At 40.1% G+C, this 12592-nt stretch overlaps 1 protein-coding gene across 1 annotated transcript; it reads left to right on the top strand.

The window, feature by feature from the left end:
* The first annotated feature begins 1107 nt into the window (after positions 1 to 1107).
* On the top strand, positions 1108 to 1692 carry LOC149134779 (protein CFDP2-like). The gene has a single exon (XM_089355827.1). The coding sequence runs from the start codon at positions 1108 to 1110 to the stop codon at positions 1690 to 1692; it is 585 nt and encodes a 194-aa protein (XP_089211953.1).
* Positions 1693 to 12592: the final 10900 nt, after the last annotated feature.

Raw genomic sequence — 12592 nt, 5'->3', positions numbered from 1 at the left:
GATAGATAGATAGACAGATAGATAGATAGATAGATAGAAAGATATATAATATATATATATATATATATATATATATATATATATATATATATATATATATATATATATATATATATATATATAGGAAGAGAGAGAGAGAGAGGCTTCTTTCAGTTTCCGTTTACCAAATCCACTGTCAAGGCTTTGATCGGCCCGAGGCTACAGAGGAAGACGCTTGCCCAAGGTCCTATGCAGTGGGACTGAACCCGGAAGCAAGCCTCTTACCACTACACAACATGCGCCTATATATTTGTATATAATGGTAAGCCTCGCAGTTAAACTATTGAGGTATAATGTGAACTAACTGAACTGGTTTCATCTTTCTTTGAACGAACGATTGCAGAGAAAGTTACTTATCACACAGCTGCGCCACGATCACCTCAAACAATTTACTCAGCGACTGGCTTCGTCTTTCTACTCGTTGAGTCTCAAAAACAAAATTCCGATGGTATCGCGAGCGCCGGGAACAGGTCTGGAAAGCTAGAAGCCTCTACTCCATGACCACACATTGGCAGCGAATCTTAGATGGTCGCTCTCCAATGAATAGCCGTGACATTGGAGTTCGACAGCTGGACTCGTGATTGGGCTGGCCTCTTTAGGATTACTGCAGCCCACCCCTTAAGAGGGAGCCCCTAGAAAAGGTGGGGGTAAACATCGGACACGGCAACTCGATCTGGCCAGCATACCGCGGATGGCGGTCCTCCCACTCAGCGGTTGGAACTCTACTTCTACTCATCCATCATCAACGACTAAATCCATTTTTTCACAGCCTTTCACTTTCGGGGCCTAGAACATCTGCACTCTCCAGGACAAGAGTGACACTAATCATCTGGAGTGACGTACAGCCCTCGTCGGCAGGGAACTTGCCCGCTTCCACCTCGATGTGGCAGCCTTGACCGAGACTAGGCTTCCCAGAAAGGCAGTATCCGAAAAGCTGGCTGTAAATACACCATTTTTTGGAAAGGGAAGAATCCTAACGAACCACGCATCCATGGAGTTGGTCTTGCCATGTAAACGAAACTCGTGGACTAATACAGATTCGTCCCAACTGCTGTCAGCAAGCGCCTGATGGCTGCTCGGATCCCGCTCTTTCGGGACAGATACCTTACGCTGATCTCTGTGTACGCCCCTACCCTCAGATCTGAAGACGACGTCAAGGCTTTGTTCTACAACCTGCTGGACCGCAACATCCAGACAGTCCCCGCGCATGACAAACTCGTCCTGTTGAGCGACTTTAACGGCAGAGTTAGCAGTGACCATTGTCTGTGGAACGGCATTCTCGGTCATCACGGCACTGGAAAATGCAATACTAATGACCAGCTCCTTCTGAGCCTTTGTGTCGAGCACGAACTCGTCACCACTAACTCCCTATTTTATCTCCCTACTCGACAAAAGACGACCTGGAAACACCGACAGTCTAAACACTGGCACATCCTCGACTACGTTCTGACAAGATTCAAGGACAGACGAGATGTACGCATCACCCGTTCTATGCCTAGTGCAGATGGCTGCTGGACGGATCACCGCCTTCTATTTCTCGCCTTGACATCAAGATCCGCCATCCACCAATGCGGGTCTCAGCAAACATCCCTTGCCGACGCTTCGAACTCACAGGCATCCCAAGACTTCAGGACTCCATTGAGAGATACCTGATGGACCTTCCAGAACCGACCTCCATTGAGGACCAGCCTTCGTGAAGCCATGACCGCTGCCGCCGCCGCCGAGGAGACGAGTGGCTTTGCTCGGGAAAAGAACCAAGACGGGTTTGATGAGAATGATGAAACCATCTCCCGTCTTATCGAAGGCAAACTCCAGACGCAGCTCGCCTTCGAGAACCATGCCACTGCGGAGAATAAACGAAAACAAACATCTGCCGATTAAATTGGATAGAAACTGACGAACCCAGTGGTCGGATATGAGCTGGAGCCGACAACGATGTATGTGTATATATGTTTGTGTGTCTGTATTTGTCCCCCCAACAACGCTTGCCAACCGATGTTGGTGTGTTTATGTCCCCGTAACATTAGCGGTTCGGCAAAAAAAACCCAACAAAAAACGATAAAATAAGTACTAGGCTTATAAAGAACAAGTCCTGGGGTCGATTTGTTCGACTAAAGGCGGTGCTCCAGCATGGCCGCAGTCAAATAACGGAAACAAGTAAAAAAAAAAAAAAAGAAAAGAAAAAGGATATGAACATGTAAACGAGATTGTGAACAGTGCAACTCGTTAATGTAATACTTACAAGGTTCACGGCCGGACATTATTTACAAGAGCAACCAACAGAAACGTAGATTATGAATAAAAACGTAGTCATATCAGTACTTTAGTCTCACTGTGAAATTTGACCCTCGTGGTTAATATATACATTTTTAGGTTTGGAATCTTGACAGACCTTTGAGACATGTGGTACAGTGAACTATTTGCATTGTGAAGAACTGATAAGCAGAGGAGAGTCCCCAGATGAGGTAAAACATCTGATCAAGTGACGTCACGATAGCTTTGCTAGAAGAGTGAAATAGTCACTTGGTTAAGTATGATGATGATAGACGTGAGGAAATGGGAGAACACCGCCGTGCGTATATACGTAAGAGTGCACGCGTATGTGTATGCGTGTACGCATGTGCGTGCGTGCGTGTGTGCGTGCGTGTATGCGTGCTTGTGTGCGTGTTTGTGTGCGTGCTTGTGTGCGTGTGTGCGTGTGTGCGAGTGTTCACGTTTAGGCTTTCCTGAGACCTACATACATCGAATTTAGCATGTAAATTATATGTATGTATATGCAAGCATATATGTATGCACGTATGCATGCATGTACATACATATATATATATATATATATATATATATATGCTTGTATGTGTTGTGTGTGTGTGTGTGTGTGTGCATGTGTGCGTGTGTATGTGCGGACAGGAATACGCACACACGCGCACACACAGACGCCTATACATGTATATGATTCCCGTACACATTCATTCTTACGTACACGTACACACACACACTTACAAACACTCAGACATAAGTACATACATACATACATACATACACGCATACATACATACATACACACACACACATACATACTCGCATACATACATACACACATACATACATTCACACACACATATACTCGCATACATACACATACATACGTACACACATACATACATTCACACACATACATCCACACACACACACACACACACACATACATACATACATGCATACATACATACATACGCATACACACACTCACATACATACATACGTACGTACATACATACATACATACGTACGTACATACATACATACACACATACATACGCATACACACACTCACATACATACACACATACATCAGCTACTAAACATAAACAAGATGTGGCAGGTAAGGAATTTTTCATCTCGTTGGGTGGTCGGCAGCGTAAAGAGAGCCAGCCAAGAGGCCACTCACTGACAAACAGCACCTCAAGCAAAGCAACAACTGCCATTCAAGTTTGTCATCCTATCTGACAAACATACTTGATGGTCGCCTCTTATCTGATTGTAGTTCACTGGTTGCCCTGCCAATGCAGCTGCTTGCTTTACTAGACAACATCTATGTTTCTGTCTTATCACACATTTGCAAATGTGTGATGCAGGCGTGGCACAAATAGTTTTCAAAGCAAGTATGAATGCGTGTGTGTGTGTGTGTGTGTGTGTGTGTGTGTGTGTGTGTGTGTGTGTGCGCGTGCGTGTGTGAGTATGTGTGTGTGTGTGAAGGCGAGTCTATGTGCATTTGCGTTTATATATATATATATATATATATATATATATATATATATATATATATATATATATATATAAATATATATATATGTTTAGATCTACATATATGTGTATATAGTCAGCGGAATTTTCAAAAAGCGAACGAGAAGACCACGGCACAATAGAGGACTCAATATGTAACACACACACACACACACACACACACACACACACACACATATTTATTTATCTTTAATCTTTTATTTGTTTCAGTCATTGGACTGTGACCATGCTTGAGCACCGCCTTGACAGGTTTAAACGAACAGATCGAGCCTACAACATTTTTTAAAAGTCTGGTAATTATCCTACCGGAATCTTTTCATGAAATTTTGCCATTCAGGAATAGATTGGACGAAGAGGTTCAGTAAAATACTCTCATCGATCATCGAAACCCACACCACTAAAATTATTTTTTTTATTGAGATACTTAAATATAAAACTTATCGGTGAGAAACCGGCAACAGGACATGATTTGAGGGGAACCAATGAACGAAAATGCGCATAAATACCGAACAAAATGTTCACTGTTGTTTGTGATTTCATTGCTTCGTTTTATCAGCATTCATGAAATAATTCAATTCTGTCTGTAGATTCCACCAAATTTTGAAACTACCTTTATACTCATTCACTGTGACGGGATGAACATAGATCACATGTAATATGTTGTACTATTGATTTCAAATTTTGTCACAAGGCCAGTAGTTTCAGGGGAGTAGGTAAGTCGATTACATCGACCTCAGTGTTTAATTGGTACTTATTTTGTAGATCCCTGAAAGGATGAAAAGCAAAGTCGACCTCGGCGGAATTCGAATTCAGAACGTAAAGACGGGCGAAATGCCGCAAAGCATTTTACCTGTTGTGTTGACGATTCTGCCATCTCGTCGCCTTAATATGTTGCAACATTACAAAATCATTTATATTCATGATAAATGTGAACTATACACTGTTGAAACGATCGTAATGTGTTATACTCCGCGACTAATAGATTGTCCCCGGAATATCAATTTGTTTGGAACGGTTTTAAAGGAAAACTCTCTATTTCTATGCACTTTGTTAGCCAGTATTTGCAGGAGTACTGACTGGGAAAACCGCTCGGATTTCTAACCCTCGTTAATCTGATATGTGTGTGTTTGTGCATGTATGTATGTATGTATGTATGTATGTAAATATGTATGTATGTATGTATGTATGTATGTATGTATGTATGTGGTATGTGTGCGTATAAGTGTGTGTGTGTGTGAATATGTATATATATGTATGTACACATATTTATGTGTCCCACTGCGTGGCACCTTGGGCAAGTGTCTTCTACTATAGCCTCGGGCCGACCAAAGCCTTGTGAGTGGAATCTGGTAGACGGAAACTGAAAGAAGTCTATCGTATATATGTATGTGTATACATATGTGTGTGTGTTTTTGTGTGTCTGTGTTTGTACCCCCAACATCGCTTGACAACCGATGCTGGTGTGTTTACGTCCCCGTAACGTAGCGGTTCGGTAAAAGTGACCGATAGAATAAGTACTAGGCTTACAAAGAATAAGTCCTGGGGTCGATTTGCTCGATTAAAGGCGGTGCTCCAGCATGGCCGCAGTCAAATGACTGAAACAAGTAAGAGTATATATATATATATATATATATATATATATATCTTTATGTATATAAATATATATATATATATATATATATATATATATATATATATATATATATATATATATATATATATATATATATATATATATATACACACATATTTATACATATATATAGGTATATATATAGGTATATATATGCATGTATGTGTATGTATGTATGTATGTATGCATGCATATATGTATGTATATTTCTAGTGTGTATAAGTGTGTGCGTGTGTGTGTATGTATATATGTATGTACACATATATATGTATATATACATATATATATATATCTTTATGTATATAAATATATAATGTACGTATATATATATATATATATGCATATGTATACACATATATTTATGTATACGTATAGGTATACACATATGCATGTATGTGCGTGTATGTGCATGTGTGTGTTTGTGTGTGTGTGTGTGTGTCTGAGTGTGTGCGTGCGTGTGTGTGTGTGTGTGTGTGTGTGTGTGTGTGTGTGTGTGTGTGTGTGTGTGTGCAAACCAAATCTAATACACACAAAAATAAACAAGACAGAAAGCTAGAATCTAAGCAACACACAAACAAAAGCAAACAAAATAACGAAGAAGAAACTAAAAAAATATATTCTAAAAGAATGCAGGAGCCGTAAGATATTCCATTTCAACAACACCTGTGTTTGACAACTTTGAAATCAAGCTTGATTTTATTCTATTTTATTTTATATTTTTATTAACTTACCTGAATTTACAAGGTTCGTTTAAAGCTGACCGGGATGGCGACAGATTACGGTGGCGTAGGGAATGGGTCGGATAGTGTCGACAAATAAGATAACATTGATGGGGGAGGCAATTGTGATGGTGGTGGTGGTAGCGGGATTGTTTCTTTTTTTTGTATTCAATTCCGAATGCCGATACCTCACTAAACATACGCTCACCCACCCCAAACACACATGCCATTCACACGCGCGCGCACATGCATACACATATACACACAAACACACAAGGTTATATGTACGTGTATATAGTTAGGTATACGTGCGTATACATACATATATGTGTGTGTGTGTGTGTTTGTATGTATGTATGCATGAATATATGTATGTGTGCGTGTATATATATGTGTGTATACATATACATACATATATATATATCTTTTACTCTTTTACTCTTTTACTTGTTTCAGTCATTTGACTGCGGCCATGCTGGAGCACCGCCTTTAGTCGAGTAAATCGACCCAGGACTTATTCTTTGGAAGCCTAGTACTTATTCTATCGGTCTCGTTTGCCGAACCGCTAAGTTACGGGGACGTAAGCACACCAGCATCGGTTGTCAAGCGATGCTGGGGGGACAAACACAGACACATAAACATATACACGCACATATATATATACATATATACGACTGACTTCTTTCAGTTTCCGTCTACCAAATCCACTCACAAGGCTTTGGTCGGCCCGAGGCTATAAGTAGAAGACACTTGCCCAAGGTGCCACGCAGTGGGAATGAACTCGGAACCATGTGGTTGGTAAGCAAGCTACTTACCACACAGCCACTCCTGCGCCTATATATATATATATATATATATATATATATATATATATATATATATATATGCACATACACACACACATACACATAAACATACACACACACATACACATACATACACACACGCCGTCGTTATCTAAGCTACGTCACCCACACTACCACCATCCATGTGATCATTCGATCTGTTAGAAATAGCAGCCCAATCTCCCACAATTCATACTTTTCAACCCTAAAAATAATGTAGTCCTAGATTCATTACGCCGAAAAATAAGACGTGATTGCCATGGATGGACTATATTTACTCATAGATCTGCTTGATCAGAACCGAGGATGAAGTTATACACTAACAACAACAACAACCTCCGCCAGAAAATTACATCTGGTTTCTTCACAACTTGAGAAAGCGCCTGCTATGTGACTGTTTCGATCTCGTAGAAATAGTAGTTAAATCTTCCTCAACCCACAGGGGTTTGTCTTACTGAAAAGAAGAATACATTAAAGAATGTCTGAAAGACATGACAGTCACGTTTGGATCGAGTTTTGTCGAAGGTGTCTTTCAAAGGAATTTGTGTTTTCCACTGACTTCAACCAAAAATATCACACTGTTGATTACCAAAACTCAGAAATTTTCTTATCGTTACACGTTCTTTAGGCACAAGCGTAGCTAGAATGGGGCGGAGGGGTCCGCTCCGAGTGGCACTTTTATGGGGGCGGCACCAATTTTGGGTCTGTTGTAGGGAATATGTATATTTTGTGGGGTCCCAGGGGTGCCAAACTGAAGGGCCGCCCTGGATGGCACACACTCTAGCTACGCTAGTACGTTTAGGTACTCACTCACAAGGTTACAATTAACTTTAAAATTGTATGTATGTATGTATGTATGTATGTATGTATGTATGTATGTATATATGTATGTATGTATGTATGTCTTTATTCAGTTTTATAGCAAGATTTTTTGCCAATAGAGAAAGAGCCGGTTTCTAACCTAGATCTAATTCAATGGAATTTCAACAACATCAACAAGCTATTTTTGCATGTGTGCGTGTGTATATTTGCAATATTTGGAGTCAATGCATGTGCAGATTTTTATGTTTTGTTTTATGTATGTTTTCTTATGCATATACTTGCATATCTAGATATACTCATACATACTTAAACGATATGCTGGAAAGTTTTACAAATTTTTACGGTTCCAATGATGGCTTGGATCTGTAGTCTTCGGATCAGCTTTCTCCTTTGGTTTTGAGAAGCCTAATTTCTCAAGATTGATACTTAGGCAGTGCCCCAATAATTGCAGGTATAAACCTGAACTTGTAATCTGGGTAGAGTAATAATGTAGGTAGTGGGTAGCGATTTGCTTCACTACTTCAGAGAGTAACGACCCTGCCTGACACGAGTCCCGGGCTCAGCTGGCTCCGGCTGACAGTACTCAGTATGGGCCCCTATCCAGAGTTACGGAAAGGAGACAACCTTAAAAAAAAATCAGGTGGTTTAGTGTTCGACTCGACACTCTTCCGGCAGCTCCTGCAACCAAGCTCGTGCCAAACGCAATGCTCTGCACTCCTTTGGACTACGTCAGCAAGATCGAGAGAGGAATCCTGACGATTTGGGCTACCCAGGATTTTCTTACATCTAGCCCAGGCCTGCGCAAAACTGGAGAGGAAACTGGAGAAGACATGAAATGTAAAAACCAGACTGGATTAGTTTATGCGCAACTCCATTGTCTACCGAGACAAAAGGATGCCAACAACAATGTATGTATGTATGTATTATGTATGTATGTATGTATGTTTGTATGTAAGCGTGTATGTATCTATATGTACCATTCTGTTAATGTTTATTCAATAAAGAAGAATAACCAGACACTATAGAAAGAACTCGGTGCAGACGAAATGATTGGATTATATAATTTAGTCTAAAAAGTTAAATTCTACGCATGTAGACTAATTGGCTGGATCGAAATAAACAGGAAATCCAGGATTTGCTAGTTGAAAAGATATATGCCTACCAGACACCCCTTATTCGGCCATCTTGTCTTGTTAAGAAAGCAGCCTTCTGCTGTGTATACAGCAACCTCCGGTGCAAGTCTCGAGAGATTCAGAACATGTGGTAGACCAGCCTTGCAATAAGAACTCAGTTTTGTGCTAATATTAGAAGGCTTTTATGAAGCCCTGAAGAGTCCTTTGCGAAGCGCAGGCAAACAAGCAAACTTTACAGACAAGACTACCATCCTCAACTAATGGTTGGAGCATTTCTAAGCCCTTCTCAGCACCAACCGTATGGTCCGTGATTCGGTATTTTACTGCATCTTGCTACAACCGGAGAAAACATCTGGGCGAGATTCAAACCATCAACGGGACTACCAATGCTATAGAGCAGTTGAAAAGTTGTAAGGTAATAAGGTTGATGAAATTCCAGCAGATATTTGGAAGAATTAAATCTACATTGCTCACTAAGCTTCATCAGTTCATTATCTGCTTCTGGGAATAAAATCAAACTACCACCAGATCTTTGTGATGTCATTATTACTCTTTACAAGACAAATGGGGCGAGGAGACAGATAGCTCCTACTACTGGAGTACAACACAGTTCTTCCTCACAAGAAGAATCTTGTGGTACTCTGGAAAAGACTAGTATGTGTCGTTGTGGATGAACACCTCTCAGAGGACCAATATGGATTCGAAGCCAACAGGAGCATCACTGACATAGAATTTGTGCTTAGTCGACTGCAAGAAAAATGCAGCGAACAGAACAAGAATCTGCTCGTGAAGTTTGTAGACCTTAGAAAAGGTCTTGTTTATTTTTGTGTGTATTAGATTTGGTTTGCACACACACACACACACGCACAGTGAACAGGAAGAGTTTGTGAAGAATTATCGAACGACTAAGCCGTCCCTCTCCAGTTCCTCAACGTGGTTCTTCAGCTATATGAGAATCAGCGTGGACAAGTCAAATACAACAATAAAATCTCTAGCCCTTCGCAAAAGCAAACGATGTAAAGCTAGGCTGTATCCTCATGTATGTTCGCTTCAGCATCTTCTTCAGTGTGATACTCGCGAGGACCACAGAAGACCTCGATGAACAGGATGGTTTTCTATTCAATATTGCACGAACGGCAACCACCTCAACTTGAGCTGACAACAATTCCACATCAAAACATTGGAAATATTCATCCAAGAGGTACTACACTTGCTTTCCACAAGAATCAGTGTATAAAATCCTACTTCATAGAAGTTACTGAGCTCTTCGGGATTGAAACCAGGTTAAAGAAGTCAAAAGGTCTTCACCTATCACACCTTCAGAAGATTACCGCCCTCTCTGCATCACCATCGCCAGACAAAACTAAGATAGTCCACAATTTCAACAGCCTGAGGTACATCGTTTCGTCAGTGCCATGGTTGGCAAAGAGGCTGACAATAGAGTAGCATAAGTAAAATCAGCGTTTGGCAGATTTTGGAAAAGTCTGAGTATGATACATCCCAGAAGAGAGTTTCAACGCCTGCATAAGGTTGGGCTGTGTGGTGAAGTGTCCACTAGCTGTCACAACGTCAATGAGGGTTACTAATGAAAAAGCACAAGAATACTCAGGAGAAATCCTTCGTGTGTGTCACGATGAATATCATCAAGTGTCTACTATAGCCTATATTCACAAGGGCTCATGATATACAATTTACCAGGGTCTCTTCTTCAGGAACACACTCAGGGCTGATCTTGAGAGAGAAAAAACTGACTGAGAAAGAACTGTAAATAGTAACTCCGAGTCCAGAATAGACTTTTCTAGCTGCTGTGGTCTTGCCAGCTTGTGTCAGGTATTGTCCTGTCAGCCACCCGTGAGCCTGCAATCTTACATGGACGGCTCTGTTCATAGATCTTTGTTCGCGAAACCAAGGCTTGGCATCTGTTTATCTCCTGCAGTAAGACAATTCGTCGCCAGATCAATTTGTTGTCAGTATCCAACTCAGAATGTTACCAAGTTGTTTTATATTTTACTCTGATCTCAGTATGCATTGCTTGTTTTAGTTTCGCTTCAGATTTCACTCTTGAGAGGGACAGTTGTTTCTTAGCTCGAAGAATCGAGTAAGAGACGAATCGTTGTCGCGTGAGGTTCCCAGGGTGTTTCGGTTGGTTTTGTTTAAACGCTGCAACCCAGTTTAACATTAATTTTATTCAAGAAGTCAACCCATCACCCATAAACACTTCGTTTCGAAGGCGAGATAAGTATATTGCACTGATGAGCGGGTGTCAGTCTCGTTCACTTCCTTGTTTCGTTTCGTCTGGCTTTGAAGTACAGTGTTTTATAGCACTATACGTCTTTAAAGAAATACCGCAGCAAGAATTTAGTATCTTATATTGGTAATGTTTATAACTATCTATCTATCTATCTACACACACACACACACACACACACACACACACACACACACACACACACACACGTGAAGAAAGGCTTCAGGCGCATGTGGAAAGATATATACACAGCTCGCTTGTTTAAAATAACACGAGTTATCGATCATCGTTGAATTGGAGAATCCGTAGAAATGACGTGTTAGGATGTATGTAACGATAGTATTTTCGTGCTTTTAAATTATGAGAAGAATTATGAGAAGAAATTTAAGCTTTCGGTCAATTACATTATTTTGTGAGCGTGTATGTATGTATGTGTGTGTGTGTGTATGCCGCATTAATTAATAATTAGATTTATCTCCCTTACTTAGAGAATAAATGGCTTTTATTTAGAGTTGTTTCCCTTACATAATTTTTAACTTGATTGTCTCCCTTAACATCTTTCGCTTTTTTTTTTTTTTTTTATCTATACATATAAATTTTACATGGGCGAGTCTTGTCTTGGGATTCACGGTCAAACGGCTGGGTGGAATTGCGCGAAAAATTACACAGATGTGTAGAATGATCCGGTGGTGATGCTGGGCTTGGTATTTTTTCATAGCTCCTATGGTTACCGAGATAATCTACTATAATAATACTCTTGTGTTTATGAATGAGAAAGGAATGGGTGATAGATGAATAATGAAGGAAGGAGTGATGTCATGTTTTTTCATACCTCCCATGGTTACCGAGATAATCTACTATAATAATACTTTTGTGTTTATGAATAAGAAAGGAAGAGGTGATAGATGAATAAGGAAAGAAGTGGTGAGCGTTTCAAATGTGTGAATATATGTGTGTATGTAAAAGAGGGCATGTGAATGTGTGTGTGCGCGTGTGCGAGCGCAAAGGAAGTGGGTTTTTTTTTTTTTGGTCAGTTATTTTTAGCGTTTTGACAGAAAAAAGTCATTCTAGAATTGTTAACGTAAACGTGCCCAAACAAGTCGAATGCTTCACAGAACAGGTTTTACAGCCACATCATCCAAACCGACCGGGTGAAACCGGGTTTAGTTACTAGTATATATATATAGAATTCTACCGTCTTATTTGATGAGACATAAAATGTCAAAAATATTTCATTCTTATTTGATATCTGTGAAAGATCAAAATTAACTCTTTTTTGCATTAACTACAAACCTAAAAAATCGAATGATGTTTTTATCGTTTTAGAAGACATTTTGTATACTTGTTCT

The sequence above is a fragment of the Octopus bimaculoides genome, chromosome 7 (genome assembly GCF_046866305.1).
Source record: "Octopus bimaculoides isolate indiv1 chromosome 7, ASM4686630v1, whole genome shotgun sequence".
In the NCBI taxonomy this organism is placed as follows: domain Eukaryota; kingdom Metazoa; phylum Mollusca; class Cephalopoda; order Octopoda; family Octopodidae; genus Octopus; species Octopus bimaculoides.
This window is presented reverse-complemented; position numbering and strand designations above follow the sequence as displayed.